Source organism: Fulmarus glacialis, unplaced genomic scaffold (assembly GCF_000690835.1).
Source record: "Fulmarus glacialis isolate BGI_N327 unplaced genomic scaffold, ASM69083v1 scaffold31631, whole genome shotgun sequence".
Taxonomy (NCBI): Eukaryota; Metazoa; Chordata; class Aves; order Procellariiformes; family Procellariidae; genus Fulmarus; species Fulmarus glacialis.
The window spans coordinates 7,648-29,354 of record NW_009195179.1 but is presented as its reverse complement, the minus strand read 5'-3'; the positions used below and the strand labels follow the sequence as shown (position 1 = coordinate 29,354).

Below are 21,707 nucleotides of genomic sequence, written 5' to 3'. Positions count from 1 at the left end.
GATTCCAGTTGCTTTAATCCTGAAAGCACTACTTGAATTTTACTCACATCGCACTTTGCCCCTGCTCAAGGCAAAGATATACTTAAACACTCACAAACCTGAGAGGCTGTATATACAGGTATTTCTTACTTTATTTTTTCTGAAGATATAGAGCAATGCTTTATTATGAGTGACTTATCGAAAGCTAGTATTGTGAACTGATGCTGTGTTTCATTAGATTACTTATCAATATGTCAATGGGTGCCATCAGCTTGCTTACAGAAAGTATAGCAGCAATTATGTGTAGCTTCATCATTTCCAATCATGAGTATTAGTAATATTATTTCAATTTTGACTTACCAGAAAAAGGAAACCTCTGTTTTCACCATTGGCATGCACAAGAATTATCAACAGAACATCTATAAAATCACATTATAACTCTGGAAGCCACTCTTAACAGGTTTGGTAGCATTGCAAAACATCCCACTTCCTGAATATAGCTACTAGGTCAGTGTCCAGCACTTCCTATGTTCCTATGGCATTCCCTGGTGTACCGCCTTAGCAGGTTTACTGCAGGATGCATGATTTGGCCAGAGACTCAATTAAACATTTAATTTGAATCCATTAGGAAATCTCTGTTTTCTCCCAATCAGTGTCCCACGCTGTTAGTTGGGATGCAGTAATGAATCCTGGCCTCTCGATTCCCACAGCAGCACAATCCTGACTGCTGTAAATACAGCTTGCTTGTTTTTTGCCATAGCCTCTCCCCAGTTCTCTCCACTTAGAAGAGGTGTGTGGCTGCTCTGTGCTCACAAGAGTGGCAATTTATGAGACTCTGCTAATGCAGTGGGTTGTAGTGGTTTTAAAAAAGAAAGGATGGATTTCAAGAGTGGAACAGACAGGAGAGACTCAGCAGCAGCTCCTGGAAAGACGAATTAATAAAAGCTTTGCCTTAAAACTGATAGGCATGTGAATCACCAGCAGACTGTCAGTATATACACAGCCACTCTGTAACTGCAGTCCTCATGGAAAGACAGATCTACTGAAGCGCTCTCCAGACTCTACCATTCTTCTTTTGGAAAAGCTTACCCACAACTCTTAGTTTTAAATGAGTTTGTTTTGGACTTCCAACTTCAATGTGACATTTTAGTTTTGTTCCACATTCATGCAAAGTTTTTATTTCCTTTTCTGTGGTTTCAACCAACAATAAGAGCAAAACTAAGTTAAAGGCTGTTGCAGCCTCTGATGTGTCAAAGAGGAGAACAAGGCCCTCTAATGATTAGCAACTTGCTGCTGGGCATCATTACTGTATCTGCTGGGTTAGTGATTAATTAACTTCCATTTGTCGTCTGCATTTTCTACAGCTTCAGGCTATTTCTATCCATAGCATCCATTTAACAATCTAACTTAGCAATACATAATCTAAAATTCAAGGGTTTCAAGGAATTTCAGGAAATGCTGTAACTTAATGGAGATTAATGCAGGGACTGAATGAACCTTACAAACTGGCTATTGAGAAAGAAGTAATTATCTTAGCCTCACCCAAACCAGGTTTAAGAATTATACACACTATTACAACCAGCATCGTATCAATAGGCTGTAGATTGCTAGCTTCTGTGTGTTTGCTTTTGGCAGTTTGTAAAAATGCTGTGATAAAAGTTCCCTGGACAGAGCCCCACACTCAAGGGACCCGGTCTGCATGCAGGCCTCCAAAATGCTTCAGCAGCCACTTCAGCTCTGCATGGCTCTGCGCAGACCTGACATCACTACACTCCTCATGGCACTGTTTAGGATTGCACCCTCTTGTTTAAGGTTACGGGTGGTTCATACCAACTCTGAGGAAGAAATCCCTTCCAACTGAAACAGAGTTACGGAAAGCAGAAAAAAATGGATCCCAGAGGCTGACTGGGTTCGCTGCTTGGCTCAGTAAACTGCTCAGAGGGGACAGAAAATTCTGTGTCATTTAATTAGCTTCTAAATAACTAAGCAGCTCTATCATGTGCTCTCTATTTTCTCAACCACTTTGAAATGACAAAATATTTGTCCATTTTATTCAGTTTGGTGGAAGGACTCCTCTAGGAGCTTAACAGAGAATGACTGGGGGTAAACTCTAGTGCCTGAAGTCAGCGGAAGTTTTGGCTCTGAATTTACTGGTCAGGATTTAGTCCTTGCTTAGAGTTTTTTCTCTTCGTAACATCCATTAGAGAGGGGAAAAAGAATCATCATCTGTTTACTCCAAAAGAGTAAAATTCAGGCTGACTTCAGTTGTAAATATATCTGAGCATTTATCTTCAAAATAGTTCTTTTTCCCATTCCAGGTCCTGTGTATGAAACCAATCTGTATCGCACTTTTATTCCAGTTTCAAAAAGGAAGATTGTCTAGTTAAAGTAACAGCTGAAAGACTGCAAGCCAAGGACCAGCTAAATGTATTTGATTGATTAATAAGAAAAGCAGAACTCTGTAAAAAGGTCTGATTATACTTCAGCAGGCTTCAGGTATGAACTTGGGCAAAACAACCAAGTTTCCATTCAACAAGTGTCAGGTAAAGTGTAACAAAGTTGGAAGCAGGGGAGAATTACATCTTTTAAACACCTGGTTTAGCTCATTTCAGTCTCCATTCAGTGCAGATGAATGTATAAGGATCAGACACAAACCCTTTCCCCCGGAAAGCTCATATCAAAGCGAGTATCTGCTAAATGAAAGGTGGTGATTCATGCTAAAGATAAATGTGAAACTAAATATAGGAAATTTCCCGCATCTTCAGTTAAATATACAATTGTGGAAAAGATAGCCTGGAGCTTAATTTTTTTCACATCAGTAAAACAGAGCTATGCTTTTTTAACAGTAAAAAGTGAGCAGCTGGTCAAGGATATGTAAAGGGTGCCCGAGGTATTTCCATTTTGTGCAGACTATGTGATTGCTTCCAAGACTTAAAAAGCTTTTAAACAGATAGCACTCTTTTTTGTTTCCTGTAAACACATAATAATAAAAACCACTTTGAAGGTATCAATGGAAATGAAAGCTTCTGCATTTTTTCTGGAGGGCCAAAATTATCCATGGTGTAGTATTACATCAGGAACTAAGTTAGCTCTTGATTTTACAAGACTTTAGTCAATATGGAATATAAAACAGTAGCAGGACTTTGGAGACGTTGCAAGGAACCCTCTTAAATTTTGGTTCATGCTCCAGTTCAACATTTAGGAAGAGAAAGATCTCCTGGATCTCCTCCTTCACAGTGAGCAGGAGGATATAGAGAAGGAAAAGCTACAACAAAGACACAATCCAAATTGTTCCAGGATTTGTGTGTGTGGTACATGCACACTGCATGTACAGATCTAACAGTGATAAATCTATCAATCAGACATAAGTACATGTTCTTAGCAACAAGTCATGAAGAGAAAACGCTACATCACAGACTGCCTACTTACCTTATAGAATATCAGCAAAAGATCATCCAGGTTTCCATGCAAATCTCCTACAGGAAACAAAAACATAATTTTCTTTTTTTTTTTTTTTATTTTCTCACAGAGGAGGAAAAAACTGGAATTATAAAACTGGAATTAGTTACTCCTAAGAAGTTTTCCCCCATGTTTTCCTTAGTAATTTGCCTTGTATTAGGATTAGCTTCATTTGAAGGTACATGCTGAAGCTGCTTCTAAAATCTGGCAATTAAATACTTAAAAGAGTATACAATTGTCTTGCATAAAGTTTTTCTCTTTCCAGCTGGATCTGAAGATCAGACCGGTCACACAGCCAAAGGTTCACTCAGAGAAGTGGGAGTAAGATGAACAAACATATTATGAACCTGAAAAACTGAAAATGTCACTAGAAGACATTTAGAAATATGATAGACTTCTACATACTAACAGATGTAAATTTACTAAGTAGCCCACTATATACAGCACAATTGAACATCTGTCTGATTCAGGGCCAGGTTTTGATTACTACAGGCAGGATTTGATGGAGGGTGTCAAGAACTGTCCGTGCTTGTATGCCTCAGTGTTAAGGCCACAGGAATGACAGATTTGGCCCTTTCCAAGAGATTTATTTTGGAACAGGCAGGGGGATTTCACCCCAACACAAAAGATCACTGCTGCATAGCTCCCCTCTGCATATGACTGAATTTCATGCCCACAGAACCAACCTTCTCACGTCTGTGACTCACCACCACAAAGCCACAGAACGGTTTCAAAACCTATCGTGTGATAATATGCTTTCACCAGCAAGGAGTAGGAAAGGAGAGAAGTGACATTTTCATCCTGTCTACATGTTTTTTGTGCTACTTTTTATTAATTATGAGCCTGCTGAAGTCATTCTAAGGAGCCCTTCAAGCTATGATAGATTTTCATCACATATGTGGATGCAAACATTTCAGGTGCATATTTAATCTGTATTATTAATTTGAAATTAAAATAAAAAAACATGCTGTGTAGTGAACAAGTATGAATCCATGTTTCCTTGGTTTGGAGAGAGGTTTTGTTGGTTTGGTTAACAAATTATTGGTTATATAAAAGCTCATTTAAACAAACCCTTTCCTGGCAATCAAAGTAGGTGCATAACCACATTTTAAAAAACATTATTTGTTTTGCATGTGTCATGGTACCCTTCCTTATACCACTTTCCATTACACACAGCACTGCTAGCTGTCAGGAGTTAATGTCACCATTACTGTTCTGTTTTGCAGCTACTTCGTTCTGTGGCAAGTCAGGATACTGCATCCCTTTATCCATAATTTACAAAAGCATAACAAAATAGACGGGCAATGAGCTCTTAGTTCTTTACCTTGTGACACATCACATCATTCTGTGAGACTAATTTGTTGGTTGTATAAAGACTGATCCATCTTCTTGGGTCCCTTTAGAAATGAGGGTTTATTATAATTTCAATTTATTCTAGATAGTCATGCTGTCAATGAAAGGTCTTGTTTGCCACCCTTATTAAGCCCTCATTAAAATCACTACTGAGTAAATTATGATGGTAAAGTCTTTTTCTCAGTAAGAGGAGAAAGCAGTGAGATTTGCAGCCTATGATCAAAACACTTTAGAGATGGAAGTGCAGGAATATTTAACTTACACTGCAGCGTTAGCTGAATTAATACTGACTTATTCAGAAATGTTTAATGAGAAAAGGAAAGAGGAGGTGAGGGACTTTCTTAAAATATACTTAGTGTGACTCAGGAACCTTATTTTTTTTGGTTTGTTCCAATTTATGCATTTGTGGGGAAAAAAAAAGGAGAAAAAAAAAGCATCAAGAACTTTCTTGTAATGGCTTGGAAATGTCTGTACCATTCTCTAACCACTCAGAATATCAACCCGTAGCCCAGTTACCTTCTCTGGCACCTTACCACAGACAGTTATCTCCCTGGAGTAGGAAGTTGAAAGATGGGTGATATTTGGCATCTCTTTGAGAACCTTCCTAGTTTCACATAGTAGCTGCAGTACATAGCGGGCATGAAGCAGCTGTGAGAAAAAAATGCAGGGAGAAAAGGGAGACTTATTAGAAGTAGCAGTATGTCTGTCTGCTTTATTAATATCAGACACGTATTGCCAAGATTATTTATACTACAGACCTCCAGACATGATTACAGGCTGTATGGTTTAGTGCTGGGAATTAGGAGTGTTCATAGCTTTGCACTTGCTTCCCGGTGAATGGATATAGAGCCCTTAATGAACTTGCTTTACATATTTACCTATTTTATTTCTAGTATACTGTTTCTACTCTTCCCATCTACAGAAAGAATAAGAGACTGAGTAATACAGCACTTAGAATCATTGCATAAGGTCATTTGTTCAAAGTAACTGGGGGGAAAAAAAAAAAAGGATGTAGTTCTAGCTGTGCTTAAAAAAAAAAAACCACAAACCAACCAAAAAACCCCCAAAAGCAATAAATGATATTTCAGCAAATTGCAAAAATAATGAGGGGGAAACTCCAGTAAGCGTTGCCTTGTTAAGAATTATCTTCCTGTTCGCTGTGAAGATGTTATGAGAATGCAACATTGAAGCTTCTGGTCTTCTCTGCTAATGTTTTTTATGATAACTTTGTCAGTCAGTGATTTTTAAAGCTTTTAATTCAAACACAACTCTGAGGAAGTTTGGTAGAGGAGATAGATGAGCTACAGACTGACTTTTCAAAATTCATGTTTTTAAAGCAGGCAAAAAAGGCCAATTAAATATAATCACTTCCTTAATAAAATGCCAACCATAGTAAGAGACGAGAGAGCTGACAGTAAGGTGAAGTCTGGGTGGGCTTATTTACCATAAGCTTTACATTTTGCTACTTTTAAGATCAGCCTCTGCAGAAAATTACAGAAAAAAACCCCACCTTTATTTAGTAAATTGAAAAGCAAGATAGACCCTTATCCTTTACATACAGTATATTGTTAAGCACAAATGACCGCAAGTTCAAACAAAGCTGTGCCACGAAATGCCTCCATGCCCCACCCTCATCTTGTAAGAGGGCAGCAAAGGGGCTTGCTCAGGAAGACAGAGAATCAGCAACAGACTTTTCAGTGCCTTGGCAGCCAAGACAGCAAGCTCCTGAGATTTGTGCTATCACCCTGTTCCACTACATTAGCGATGCTTTATATTCACTCTTCCATTATGGTGGAGTCTTGCACAGAGGCATGAGGTGATTAACTCTTGCATCTCAATTCCTCTAAAAAGAATGGGGTGGGGGGGAAAAAAAAAAAAAAAAGAGGACCACACAAGGAGCACTTTTAACCCAGAAAAAGATGATAACCAGTTTCTAGGTTAGCTTAGGACACCTTCCCCAGTCCCACTCCCTCACTGATAACCCCTGCCTTGCAGCTGCTAAGGGTTCCCATTTCATGATCACTGTAATCTCAATGCTAGAAGAGGAGGTCCCCACTAGTCCCTGCCCCCTCCCCAGTGCTGTTTCTGGTGGTCATGCAGCCAAGTAGTGAATCAAATCTGGGAACTAGTCTGGCTGAGAACTAACTGCTTTTGATTTTGTTGTGTTAGCTTCCATCCAGATCGGTTTCCCAAGACAACTCACCATGTACCTGTACAATCACATGGGGCTAGCAGGAAATGGCAATGGGATGGAAAGGAAGGGAGAAATATCTCCTTGGGCACCAGTTTAGCCTTACATTGGATTCAACTGATTGTGGAGCTACAGCTTGACAGAGATGTGAAATAAGTAAAAAGAAATCAAACTAGTTGCAACTTACTTGTTCATTCCTGAAAGCATGAAGAAGAGCACTGGCATCTTCAACAGTAAGAGGGAATGAGAGTCGTGGTCCATAATAGGAGTCTGGAACATCAATCTTCCTTTCAAATTCTGTTAAACATAAGCCCTCATCCACCTGAGAAACACTAGGACTGGTGAAAATGTGAGAAACTGGAACAAGAGGAAAGAAAAACAACAACGTAGAAACTCCACCAGTCCCCCATAGGGCCGTAACAGCGCGACCAGAACAGGTTGAATGTAACTGATGCTTTACTTGCTGCAGTATTACAGTGGCTAACTCCTGCCTCATATAGTGGAAGAGCTCCAGGTCTCCCCAGATTGTTTCACAATACTAAAAACAAACAAAGAAACAAACAAACCCAAAAAACAAGCAAAAACTCTGTCCCAACAGCCAGTAGCTGTGGTCAGGATGCAAAACATTTTGCACTAAGTTGTGGAGCAATCTGCTCTCATAGGTAGTGAGAAACATAACCTGCTACAGACTTTCTCCTCCTTCCCTCACAAAGCAAGGAGATTCAAAAGTCATGGCTGATCATTCAATGACCATCATCTGTTTGAAGTTCAATATTACACTTTTAATACAGGTTTTAAAGATTCACTTTTATTGCTTTTATTTTCTCTGTAAAATTTTTAGGCTAAATGCCAGCAGGTCAGTGATTACTTAAAAAGTCATCAACAAAATCCTATTTATTCACAGTGGATTGCAAAGCACTCCTTTCTGATACAACTAGGAGACAATGCCAGCTTTTGGTTGGCTGCCATAAAACCATTGGATGAAATAAAGTAAAAAATAGCGGTAAAAGTAGAGCATAGCTCCTAATTTTCCTGGAACACAGAGAAAGCAGAAACATTGCTAATTGCTTCAATCCAGTATTTTCTTGACATACCCTTGAAATGTAATGGAGTGAACAGTAGATTTCAGTGTTTTCTTCTTGCAGATTGTCTTTATCATATATTATACTAAAAGAGAGAACCAGACCCTAGAGGACAGTGTTCTGGCAGCTGCTGTGGCAGAGTTGCTCTTGTGAGATGATTGTTGCAAACACTTTTTGCTGGGCTACAGGTATGTTTTCTGTAACCTTGATTAGATGCAACTGGAAATAAAAATGTATTATTCATTGCTGGAGGAATAGCCGTGGCTGTGACTCAAAACTCACAGCAGCCAAAACCAGCATGTGGCCTCATAAATTATGAGATTCATAAAGGCCAGCTTGTCTTGTAACTGGATAAAATCCATATTAAAGAAATAAATAGATTAAAATACACTTTTTATCAGCTCTGAATTAAAAAAAAAACCTTTTTTTTAATCAGCTCTTCTGCTGTGAGCTGATTAGCACATTCAATGTACAGCCATGTAAATGGATTAAGGTATCAAGTAACAGCAAGGTGCTCAGGGTTCACCGTTTCCACCAAGTACAATCTGATTTGCAGTCTTCCACCACAGTTACAGCTTTGGCTGGATGCCAGAACGTCACCCATGGCCTGAAACTGCTGGTTCCCACATACTGATCAGCCAAGCACATCTGCACCAAGTCTCGTCCCAGCTCTAGCAGCAGGTCTCTGGACAGCATCCCCCTCTGTGCCCTACCTCTCAGGAAGTGGGTGGCTGCAGACCACGGAGCCAGTTCCTCAGACCACCCAAATTCCTCATTGCTTGCCTGTTCTGGCCAGAGGCTCTCCTCATTTGACATGATTCTGTTAGAGTCAGCGGTCTTCTCTGCATTTCAAGCCAGGCAGACACCTGCCATGCCTGCTCCTACTCCAGCCCACCCTTCCTGCATGCAGTAGGCTACCCTTCCCTTTACCTCTGAATATGAACCTGCCTTCCTCACAGCCTTGCTTCCTTTTTGGCAGATGCCCAGTCTGAGAAACCCAATCTCCTTCCCTGTAGGGCATATCTCTGCAAAGTACACCCCATTTTCCACTTCTGGATGAGTCATCAAAAGCCAGTCATGATCATTAGCCTTAGAGTGTGCTTATGTTTCCTCAATCAGTCTTTCAGCTGTCAGAGGAGTCAGTAATGGATGACGTAATGCAGCCGTAGGGATTAGTGTGCTGGCCAACGAGTACCCCAGCTCACCACAAGCCCCATGCAGGACTAATTCTGAAGTATTCAGCATCCTTCTCATTTCAATCATCTTTTAGTCAAAGCTGTCAAGGCTCTTTCAGTCCATATTGAAAGACAGGAATGAAAACTCTCAATGTGCCCAGTTCAGGCACCCATCTTAAGACAGAATGAAATACCCTCTGCCAGTGTCTGCATCTCTCCATCAACTACAGAGAGCTCAGGGAATGATCTGCTTTTTTAAACACCAGAGGTTTAGCCCAAGCTCAGTGAGTTGAGCCTTCACTATTAGCAGATCCCATACAACTAACAGGACAACAAAAGCCCAGAGCTACATGGAGTCAGTTTGGCCACAGAAAGCTGAGGGACCTGGTTCTCCTGACAAGACCACCTCGCCATGGGAATTGTTCAAGGCAAGTCAAAGACGCCACTGCCAAGGATGTACTCGTTATTGGGGTAACAGGGAATCAGCTACTTCTGCAGCTCTGATATAAGCTCTCTGTTCTGCCACCATCCGTGTGCCTTCAGACTAACCATTGGGGTACTTGAGAGCACCTCTGACTCCTGAGGAGTGCTCTTACATCTGCCAGATACGGATCCCCAGCCATCAGGTCAAAACCAGATGCACCTTGAGCCTACTAAGAGGATGAAGATTTCTATAATGCTCCAAACATTTATTCCTTCACTCCATTCTCGGAGCTGTAAGCTGCAAGCAGCTGTGACTTATTCTCCACTGCAAAAATCTCTATGCAAAATGCCTTGGAAGGATGTTAATGCTGTAAGGGAGACATCATGGGCAGTGAAACTGCAGAAAACAGCACTTTTTTTTGTTCCCTTTTGAAGGAAGCCTCCAGGAGGTGTGGCTCCTGCCCTGGTGACCTTGAGAGGCACAGCCAGGGGTGCCTTGGACACCCAGTCCCACCACTTTGCCCAGGATATGCCTGCAGCCTTCTCACCCTCAATATGCCCACAACAGAGTGAGTAAATGGGTCACTTTTGCTGGAAAAGCAGTTTCCAGCTTTCTCTGACCAGAGATTTTTCAATTGAAAGACTGAGTAGGTATGAAGATTTTTTTTTTGGGAGGGAGGGAGAAAAGTGTAAGGTGGAAAAGTTTTTAATTCTTACTTCCCACAAACCCTTGGAAAATAGCCTTTAATCAGAATCAGAACAAGACACACAGCTATATAATATCCCAATCACAACTTATCTGCACTGACATCTTAAGCAGGATGAGAGGATGAAAAAAGCTTCAGGGTACAACAGATAAACAATCACATCAAAAGCACTACTGTGTTAATGAGATGGTGGCTGCTTTCTTTCTTTGAAAAATATATTCTGAAAAAGCAGATTAAAAGAGGAAAGTGACAAGATGAATAGTGGAGACTGAGTGGTTTATAATGCAAGGAAAAACACATGTAAGATCACAAAATCTTCAGGTAGCTTTTTCATCACATACTGAGAAGAACAGGCAACCTATTCTCTGGTAAGAATATTATATACTGTCTTCTTGGAGAGGGCTTTTGAACCATATGCTATCACTCTAATTTAAGTGAGCACACTGATTTAAAAAAAGCAGAGAATTGTGGGGTTTAGAAAATGCTTGGGAATAGCAAAGCCAATTTGAAGCCTCTCTGCTTGTTATGTTTACACTCACCATGGCTCACGTCTTAAAACCGTGATTCAGCAGAATTGGAAGCAGTTCATTAAGAATCACTTTATTCGGCACTGATTTTGCTTAAATCAGTGGGGCTAGTATGGGTGCTGCAAAGGTCACTTAGAGGAGCAAGCAATCGAGAGCTTGAAGTAAAGAATGCACGCAGCCAGTAGTTGCACAAACATACCCACAAACCACAAATTTGATATGCAAATTCTCAAAAAAACCCCCTAAGTCAGCTCCTTTGCATAGGTGGTCTGGGCCACCTCTCTGTCAAACACGTACCTTACAGAATCTTTCTGTTTCTTTCTGGGTTCTGGTATCTATAACACAGGGTGTTAGAAAGGGGAAAATAAACCAAAACAAAAATAATGCCTATAGAGTAGTTATAGAGCCTTAACAGCTTCAGTCCTAACAGATGAAAGTTTTAAGCAAGCAAGACAAAGGGGAGCTTTACCATAAACCATACAGCAGTATGGCCCTCTAAGGCTGATGGTGTAACGGCTCCCCCACCAAGCCATCTACCCCAGCGGCGGGCAGGCGCTTGAGAACTGTCTCACTACTAATTTCCTCATTCTGTATTACACAGAAGTCATTGTACCCACCACTGGAAATGCATCACAGTTATGCCACAGCACCTGCTCATGTGTTTCAGCCTTAACCACGTTCACAACTCCCAATATCTGCAAGACCAAAAAACAGGTCACCCATGCAGTGGTGACAAGGGGCAGCCCACAGTACCCTCTGACCCTCCCTGTGCACAGGTGGGGCTTGGATCTCCACCTGCCCACAAACAGCCTATGCATGTAGCAGTGTGCTCTGTACCCAGCCACGTCCTGAGCCCTAGCAACTCACCTGAGGCACCTCACTCACCTTTGTTCCTTCTATCAATAGACAATAGTTAATAAAGGTGGATAAATCATATCTACAATAAGCAACTGTAAAATTCCCTTTTAACATTATAATGAAAATAGTGATTAACACTATTTTTCCACATCTCAGTCCTAGTGCTACTATTTTCTTTCCCACTCAGGCAGAAAAGCTGAACCGAGGTGCGCTATCAGCATGTAGAAGTAGGTGAAGTGAGCAGCGTCTGATTTTCTTTGAGTTTGCCAATTTTTTCCCAGGAAGTTAAATGACTAAAGCAGATTTTTTTGCAGAATACAGTGGTAATGGAAAAAATCGAAGGAAGGACTATTGTATCACCCGCCTTGGCTTTGGAGCAAGGCTCAAACATAACTTCTTTTTCTGCAGAGCACAGAGAGCATTAGGCACTCTAAAGTATTTAAGAAAGAAAAAATGCCATTTCTAATGGTTGTCATTAAAACACTGAACCACTTACGGTTTTGATGGTGGTTTTACCCTGCTATCAAAGTGTCTTGTGCAAATTTTAATTGGAATAACCTGTGGCTGGACCAGATGAAAGAGAAAGGACATTCTCTTGTAATTCAATAAGAAGGGAACAGCCTCCTTTTTAACTCTGCTGGGATTAGATCTATTCTCAATTTGTTCAGGGAAGTCATGTTTGTTTTCCGGACTTAGGAAGTCACTTTCAGTCTGTCCTTCTGTTGAGCTTGACCTCAAAAGCAAGTTTTGTCCAAGGATCCCAAAATACTTCAAAAATTAAAGGTTATTCTTTGAATAACTGAGCTTTAATAGAGATCGTTTCTAAAGATTTATCTCCAGCAGTTTAAATTTATTTCATTTTTAATCATTCACATACTGATACATGTTTTGCAGCGAAATCTAGAACGAATTAAATTAAAAAGTGGTCCAGAACTGCTTCAGGGAGAAAAAAAAAAAAAAAAAAGAAAAAGAAGAGCAACCTCTTTGAAGGCAACCTCTTTGATTACACCTGCCCTAAACCAACTAGACACATTCTTTCTGGATAATCACATCTCATAGTTTAAGAAAACATGCATAGAAAGCTGTGAAAATTGGAGTCAGTAAGGATACCATGAGGACAGTAACATGTAAGAAAGCACTCTGAGCACCTCTGAGTATTCTCATAAGGACAACAGGTATCTGTCCAGTCTCACACCTTGACTCACTGAGTAGATATTGAGCAGAGTCAACACTTACAGGATCAAATTCATACTACGGTATTTGGGAAACCAAACCTCAGCCCCAGCACATGCCATAGGCTGTAAACATCACATTGAAAATTAACTTTCCTCACATCAGATTTTTCAAACAGAATCTCCATATTACTTTGATTTTTATCCTTACCTGAATCAGGATGAGTACAGTGATCCAGCATGAATGTAAAAAAGTTGGATAGCTGAGTACGGAAAAGAAAAGAACAAACACACACTGATCAGTTTAGGGGATCCAACAAGCATTAACATTCTCTTTCCTTACTCCATTACTAGCAATTTCCCATTTAGGGGGATGTAAGACACTACTGTATGTTCCCATAGAATGAGCCCACAATAATGACACAACTTGTGTCCTACTATAAAAATGACTTACTCCTTTCCTTCTTTGCTATGAATTAGCATTATGCTATGATACATACAAAGTTCCACAGCTGTATCAATGCTGCTGACATTTTTGGGTGTAATTCATCTTGCCCATCACGCAGACTATTTGCCTAGATTTCCTTTGTAGTCAATAGAAAGAAACTGCTACGATGCACCAAACTGACTTTAAACACTGGCGCTAAGATGAACACAAAGCCCTAGAAGTTCCTAATTCCCTGTATTGACCCTAAAGGAAGCCTGGGCTGTCATGCTGAGACATTGGGATCTCTGTTGCACATATCTTGCCTCAGAGACACGGTTAAGATCACCCATAGTGGGATGACCTGCAATCCCTGCCTAACAGCTGTTCTACAGGAACCTCTAACCTAGATATGGTTGTACAGACAGAACGGTGTCCAGCTGCTTACGTAGTTTTTTATATATCTATATCTATCTATCTATATATATACACACACACACACACATATATACACAACTTAATTAGTTCATGTGTGAGGCAGGGAAGCGGTTTTATTATACAGGACACAGCTTTGTAGGTAGAAATAACCGCATAACCATTTTGTTCATGCAACTTCAGTCCTCTGGGGATAACATAACTGCTTGTACAGGAAGAATTGAAGATTACAAACCTGTAGTTGATCTTGCTCATCAGCATACTCGATTGACTGAAAGATACTCAGAGAATAGCGGCGCCTCATCTCTAGCCGGGCCATTGTAAAGCGGTACCAATTCTGGATGAGGATAGCAGCTCTAATGACTGTCAAAACAGAAAGCAATGGAGCACACATGTGTGCAGTGTAATCTACAATGAAAACACACATGCTACCTTTGCAGAATTTTGCAGACAGATGACAAATTCAGTCCATTGTGCACAGTCGACATTAAGATGAAGGTCTGTAAAACTTAGACTTAAAAAGTGTTTTCTGATAATGAGTACATGATGCATTTACTGATTCTGTCTTTGGGGACAGATCCCAAACTAGCTGACTTGCTCAGGCCTATATTGTTAGAAACCTTCCCCATTTCATTGTCCTGAAGACAGTACCCATGTAAGAAGTCAGCGACGTTCAGCTGATGGGCAGTATGTGGGTTTTGGGAAGGTAAGGAAAGGAAGAAGAGCAGTTTGGCCTACCAACAAAATGTGTTTCTTTACCAAGCTGCAGTAGAAAGCTTCAGACTGCAAGCTGTAACATGAGCATCGTGTAATGACAGAGTTTTTAAGTCTCTTTTAACGAAAGTTTTTGCCTGCACAGCTGTATCAGCAAGCCATGAAAATTCAAACCTTAGGGTAAAATGTTAACAAGGGGTATTGAAGGGCAGAATAGATGCTTAAATAGTTGCTTAAATAGACATGCCAAAAGGCACACAGCTATATCTTTGGCTAGCTTGGTGAACAAAGGAACACTCACCCCAAGAATTCAATGGGACATGTCAGAAGACTATTTTGGACTATGGGCAGAATACACATCCCACGTAACACTTTAAGAAGTTGTGTCTACTGTTGTCCCAGTCTGGAAAATTGCTGGAAACTTCACTGAAGGACAGTTGCCAAGACTGCAGCCTAGGGTGAAGGGCCTGCTGCCTACAGGCCCCAGTCACGCCACAAACAGATGACATTCCCTTAGCTGCTCAAACAAATAAAAGTTTATCAAGCAGAACAACATCTGGTGGCACAAAGAGGTCCTGGGTTGGGCATTGCCCTGTGGGGAGAGCTCCCCACACCAATGTCAAGCAGTTAGTGCTGCGTGAACAGCGCCCACCAGTGAGACCTGAGCAGGAGGACAGGAGCTCCAGCAGCTGATGCCCACCTGATCCCTCCCCACCATGCTGCCAATCCCCCCCTGCTACTCCTGGTACCCAAAGGGCGGCAGCTCTCAGGAGCCGGGGCGTGAAACGTGGGTGGCAGTAGCACTGCCAGCAGGAAGACAAGAGGAAAGGCGGGCAGGCGTGCCCTCAGCATCACAGATGATCACTGCAGCTCTGATAGAGCTGGTGGGAGGAGAGAAAACAGAAGGCTGGAGGGGCTGTGCTCAGCCTGAAACAACCATTAGCTTGGGAGAGGAGGAACAGATGAGCTCAGCAGTAACTTCTGCTGTTTCACAGAGCTGTGACTCTCTAGTGCTTTAAGGATGCTTATCCAGAAAGATCAACTCACTTTAAGAAAAGCATTCCTTGGTCACTCATTAACTGTTTTTTTAAGATCAGCTAGAGAGGAATAAATGCATGTTTCATATACTTAGGGCATATGTAAGTATGGATTTATCATCCAGAGGAAGACACCATTTACTATACAAAATCGGAACAAAATGCAGCTACTGCCTTGAAGATCTGGCAGCTGAAATATGGCAAATTCAAATCTAGTTATTTGCTCAAATTATGGTCAGAAGGGACTCTGTATTAACATGCTTAGCCCTACAGAGCACTAACAGGGGTGATCAAGAGGCGTTACATGCATCACTGCGTAACAGCGAGAGGAAGACAGAGAGCAGGGGTATTGGATCCTGCACCTGTCCCAATGCAACCACATCGCCGCCACCATATTCTTGCCTGGCAACAAAAAATAGAGTAAGGCAGGAGGCTGCTTTCAAGAGATGCACATTTACTCACTTAAAGTTGAGCATAATTCTTTCTTGACTAGTTCCTTACCTCTTTTTCCCTACCTCTTTTTCCCTGGACTCTCAGCAGGGTACCAGTAAATAAGTAGACAGGGCCAGAAATGTCAAGCCTTTGCCTCCAGCCCTGCAGCTAACACCTCACTTCAAGGAGTTTCCTAAGGAACTCAACCCTGAATAGCTCAGCATAGGACACAGAAAAAAACTCTTTATGCTTCTCATCTTGGGAGAACAAATCAAAGCAGCTGCAGGGCAACTATCGAAGGTACAAGGACCAAAGGAATACGCTGATCTTCTCTCCCGATGCTCCCAAGAACTAGAGCTCATTTCTGAGCAGATGAACAGACAATCAGGGGGAGCATGGAAACAAAACTAAGACGTTCTCCTGAATTCCAGAGTTTGACACAATCACCACTGTACAGTACTGCAAATTCATGAAAAACAAAAAAGAGGAAACCAACACTAATGTCTTAACACGAATATGCTTGTATTTTATGGCAGTTGCCAAAATGAACAGTTGATACCGAAAAACAAAACAAAACAAGAAATAACAACCAACAATCCATACTAATGCTTTTTTTCCTCCTGCAAAACAGCAAAGAAAAGCTCTGTACTAGAGGGACAACAGTTTACACTAGTCAATTATTTCAGCTGATCACAAATACCAGGGATTTTGAGACAAGGATAAGTGGCACCCCCTGAGTAAGAATGATTTTTTTCTTAAACTGACAGTTATGCAGGTAAAGAAAAACTTCCATGGAAAAGTGAGTCTATCAATAAATGTATAACATTATGGAAGCTTTTTTATAAAAATGCTTACAGGTGCCATAACAGCACGTTGTTTCCTTATTTTACCATTAATAAGTATACAGTATAGTTAAAGTGGTAAAGTTTTCTAGTCCAGACAAGGCCAAAATCACATCCTACAAATATTGCATTTGTCCTAGAAAAATCCTCCTGCCTGAAGGAAATGTAATCCTTATATGAATAAGAGCATACATAAACCGTACATAAACTCTGAGATCTCTCTTATTTTCTGTCCTTTCTGGAATTCCTGACCACCACAGACCTGAAAGCCTGACACATCACAGCAAGGCTGTCATCAACGTTTCTGTTTACAGGAGTACCTAAGTGGCAAAGCACAGCCACCAGCACAGAAATTCATTTCCAGCATCAGAACCATTAAACTTCCCATGGGTTGCTTAATGGTCCTGAGCACTTAACATGGCACAATTCCACTGGTATCACATAAGGCAGATATATATTGACCACTATGGTTAATGTTGTAAATCTAACAGAATATTTCCTGTCATTTTTTTTTAATTGTACTTATTATAGCGCTGTTATTCTCAGGACTGAATCAGAACGCGATTTTCACACTAGGCTAAACTGCATCTGTAAAAGAAATTGTTACCAGTTGCAGAAGGTCTCTACACCAGCAAGTACCTGTTAAATTCATATTATTATGGCATTAGAGGAATGTACAGCCTCAGGCTGTAGATAGAATGACAGTTCAGCATCATTTGACCACTGCTGAAGTGCAGAAAGAATACCATCCAGCAACTGGAGAGGACAAAACATTGTCAAACAAGCACACAAAATTATAAGCCAGCTTTGGGATCGCAAAGCCCGGCTCCACACCAATGTGTATTGATGGTTGCAGACTGAGACAGAGTACAGCTCCTCATGCCCGCTCCAGCCTTTTGCACCCTTGGAAATATTCCCAACTAACTCACCTCCAAGGCTTTGCAAGGCACATACACGCATAGCATGCAAACCCGAAGAGGAAGGACCGCTTCCCAGTTACAGGTAGGTCTGGGACTCCAGATGTTTCCATTCTACTTCCACTGCTGTGATACAGCATTGATGCTGCTGTGACTGCAAAGTAGTGTACACAAAGCTGAGGGCTACCCTTAGACCAGCCATCTTGGATTCCTGAAGCCATGACTAAGTGCTCCTGCTTCTTAGTCACTATTTTCTTGTGACTTGTGTCCTGGCTTGGTAGCCAAAAAGAGCCTTGCTTTTCAACCATGGCTGTGCAGCATAATAATCTCCTAAGACTATGCACAGTGCCACATAACATGGCTCTCGGGAGACCTGTAAATTGTGCTTTAATGACAAACCTTGAAAGAGAACACAAAGGGCCTGAACAAATGTCTAAGCCAATCCTGGAACCCACCTGCCTGTGCAAAGCCTGGTGTGTTCATACCAGGGTGTGGTATGATGAAAAGTGGGGGGATGATGCATTAGGTTTTTAATTGAATGTTTAACCACGTACTGTGGAGACTTCCAACTGACTGTCAGGGAGAATTTCAGGGCAGGCACTTGGTATGGCAGAAAATTGATTCTAAGAGTCATTGTAACAGCTCTGCTTTATTACACTTGTTTCATAACCAGGGTCACTCAGCAGCAGGGAAATTGGGGCAGTTTGCCCAGGAATCAAACACAGTTTGCCTGTGTTGTGAAAGGCCGTGAAAGGTCCCCCTCAATACCCTACCCCATGCGCTTTGCCAGTGACAGAGCGAGCACAGACACATCTGAAATTTAGCTTCTGTCCCAGATGCTGTGAATCTTTTCCAACCCAATCTGTAGATGTTAGAGGTGATCTACAGTTGCCTTATGACCTCAGCCAGCATCTAAAAGCTATGCACTCTTTTAAAAAGAAGATAATTAGAAAATAATTTTCTCTGAACAAGTATTTTGACGACAGGACTGGGGGGAACCGTTACCTTGCAATCCTCTTCTGGTGTTACAGAGAGAACAACCACTGACCCTGAAGACAAAGGCAGCACTCACCTTTCTCTGACCTTCTGTCAGCTACAGAACTGCTGCACCCCATGGTTCCAATGATGCTGCCATCAGTTTTAATTGCTGCTGATACGAAGCATGCTTCTCTCAGCTGTTAGCGTTATACACATTTCCTGTGTTTTTCCTTCAATGATGAGGATTACACCCCTCTGGGCTCCTGGGCTCTTCCTAGCGCTCCTAACAGGGAGAGGATTGGGAGGAAGGGAGAGGAAAAAAAAAGTGCTTGACAACACAGAATCTAAAGTACCTACAGCTCAGAACAAATTACTGCATAGCATGTCCTACACAAACTGGACCCAATGAACCATACTAGGTTTCTTTTTCACATCTGATCACTATCAGCTTGCATTCTAGACAGATGAACTCAGTAATTAATACAATTTACTCCTTACATGTTAGCTGGAAGTTAATGGGCACCAGTGATTTCTTAATCTGAAGCACAGCTATTTAAAGCCTTTCTTCTAGGGACAAAGGACTACAGTGGCATATTACTCTTTATTCTTGTGATTTAAAAATTGTAACTGCAGAATTTTAAGGACTTTAAATTACATCTAATACTACTGCTAAAAAATCCCCAAACCTTAGCCTTCCTAACACTTTATTTATTTGAAAGGTGCCCTACCACTCCATTTATCACTTTATCCCTCAGTGACACCACCACCAAATTTACAAGGAGAGAGTGCCATAGCAAATTGCTTCATTATCAGATTTCATTTAAATGAAACATCCAATTTTCTGTTGCATTTCTACTGAAACATTCTAAATAAAAGATTTGGTTTCATTAAATAAATGAACAAAGTACATTTGCAATATGGCTTTTTACATTTTTCTCCTGGCACTTGCTCAGCTCTTCACTAACTGGTATCATTCACTAATGCAATACACCTCCTAATCAACAAGTTCAAATGAATACAACTCCCCTGAGATACAAAACGGGTTAATTTCTAAGTAACAAGAAAGTCACTGATGCTCTTAGAGAGACTGAACTTTGTTTTAGCTAAAGATTTCTTCTATGATCACACTGACCCCTCTCTCTCCCTGTCTCCAGGGATACAGGTTTCTCTCTAGCATGTCTGACATGTCTAAATTATTGCATTTGTGGTTTTGTTTCATTGATATTCATTTTCTTTTAACTTGAGTTTTAAAATAAAGACGAAATTAATCAGCATAAAATGAATGCTTAACTACTATTCCTTTCCTTTGGCTTTACTAGCAGAAGTAAAAATAATAGGAAGATAAGAGAGAGGAAAACATAAATGCGTAACTACCCTATTTTCAATTTCAATAGTTGGAGTACATTTATTGTTGTGGGACTATTTACAGGTTTTGTATATTTATTATTATATATTATATTATATTAATATCTCACAACTGTTTATAGTTGTGGGACTATTTTCAGGGTCCCACAACACAAGGGTATCCTACACTTGAGCTGGGTCTGCCACCTTCTAAGTCAGTATTTATTTCAGGAAAGAAGGATTTTAGGGTTTTTTCCCCACAATGGACTGCTTTTCTCCCCTCTGAAGGAGCTATTATGAAATTCAAAAAAGTGCTGTTACATTAATTTTGAGCCAATCAATGGCTTTGACAGCATCAAATACAGCACTGATACTGCTAATAGCTCAAATTTGTCTTCTCTCCAAACAATTGCTGTTCTCCTGAATACCGTCTTCTCACTTGCCCTCTTAGGAGAATCTCAAGTCTTCATTAGTCCATCTCAAACCAGCCAGCCATGACTTGAATTGTGATCTGAAGACTAGCACCAAGAGCAAAATAGAGCTTACAATCTAGGTCCTATTGCAGCAAGACCATCTCCACTAAAGGGCAAGTCAGCGTGAGCCCAGCAACCAGGCAACAAGAGCCCCAAACAGAACCATCGTGCCTCTCAGGACTCCACCCAAGCCATAGCAAACAATGGGCTGACCCAAGAAACGGGGATCTGAATCACTATCGCACCCTATTTTCAACGACTTAAGCTTTTCTCCCAGTCATCCCCACTCTTCCCTCCACCTACCTCTAAATTCATGGACTTCTAGCACATCCTTGAGCAAAGAAATAAAAAAGATAGAGACATGGGAACAGAAATTTTGTGGTGATAGCAGTAAATGAAGCCTGAAACATCCACTCAAAGTTTGGAGGAAAACTTGCACAAATATATCCTATCATTAAACCTCTTAAAAAGGCCAAATCTGGCCATCAAAGAGCTAGTCCAGGGGAATAATCATCTCCTTCAGTCCCAAATGTCTGCATCCTAAAGTGGACATGGCGAACATTCAAACTACTACCCTATTTCCTGATGGAAATATTGCCTATTTTCTATTTCCTGTTGGCTTCTCAGGTGGCTACAGAGCCACCCTGACCGCCAACCTGCATGTCCAGACTCCAGACCAGCCACACCTATTGAAGACTCCACCTGCTCCATAAGCAGGGTGTCCACCCAGGCCCAGCAAATTCACTTTCTGTCCTTCTGGTCTGACTAAAGAATCATGAACAATGGGAACAAGCCACTGTGCAAAGAGCCAGTGCCTCCCGCAGGCAGGGCTCTTCATTGCTCCTACCTGAGCCGCTCCAGAGGAAGAAATCCCTCCCCTCCTGCCCCCCAGGCATGTTGGTTTAAGCCAAATCCTGCTCCATGCCAAACCCTGCCTTCCGGGGCAAAGGCGTAGAAAAATACCAGGCAAAGGCCATGAAGGCCTTCCACGGGGAAGAAGGTTGAAAAACAAGCATTTAAAACATTAGAATCATTTCTGTGAGCTATTTACCATGCAGTGTAGCAACGTCTGGTGAAGAATCATTTGCCATTACAAAATTCCCCCAAATGTTGGCTGATGAAATGGAAAGCTGGGCTTTTGCCAAGGTATTGAAAAGGCTTCAGAGATACAAGGTAGCTGGATGA

At 41.2% G+C, this 21,707-nt stretch overlaps 1 protein-coding gene across 1 annotated transcript in view; it reads right to left on the bottom strand.

Moving 5' to 3' along the window:
• PPEF1 (protein phosphatase, EF-hand calcium binding domain 1) overlaps positions 1-18,842 on the bottom strand; it is a gene marked incomplete at its 3' end in the record, with an annotated part of 29,265 nt that extends 10,423 nt beyond the window's left edge. The window contains exons 1-6 of the mRNA XM_009588023.1: positions 18,800-18,842; positions 14,021-14,148; positions 13,138-13,189; positions 7,170-7,339; positions 5,325-5,439; positions 3,409-3,455 (exon numbers count right to left, since the gene is read on the bottom strand). Coding sequence (XP_009586318.1) covers positions 3,409-3,455; positions 5,325-5,439; positions 7,170-7,339; positions 13,138-13,189; positions 14,021-14,148; positions 18,800-18,842 — 555 coding nt within the window. The remainder of the gene's footprint in view (positions 1-3,408; positions 3,456-5,324; positions 5,440-7,169; positions 7,340-13,137; positions 13,190-14,020; positions 14,149-18,799) is intronic.
• Positions 18,843-21,707: the final 2,865 nt, after the last annotated feature.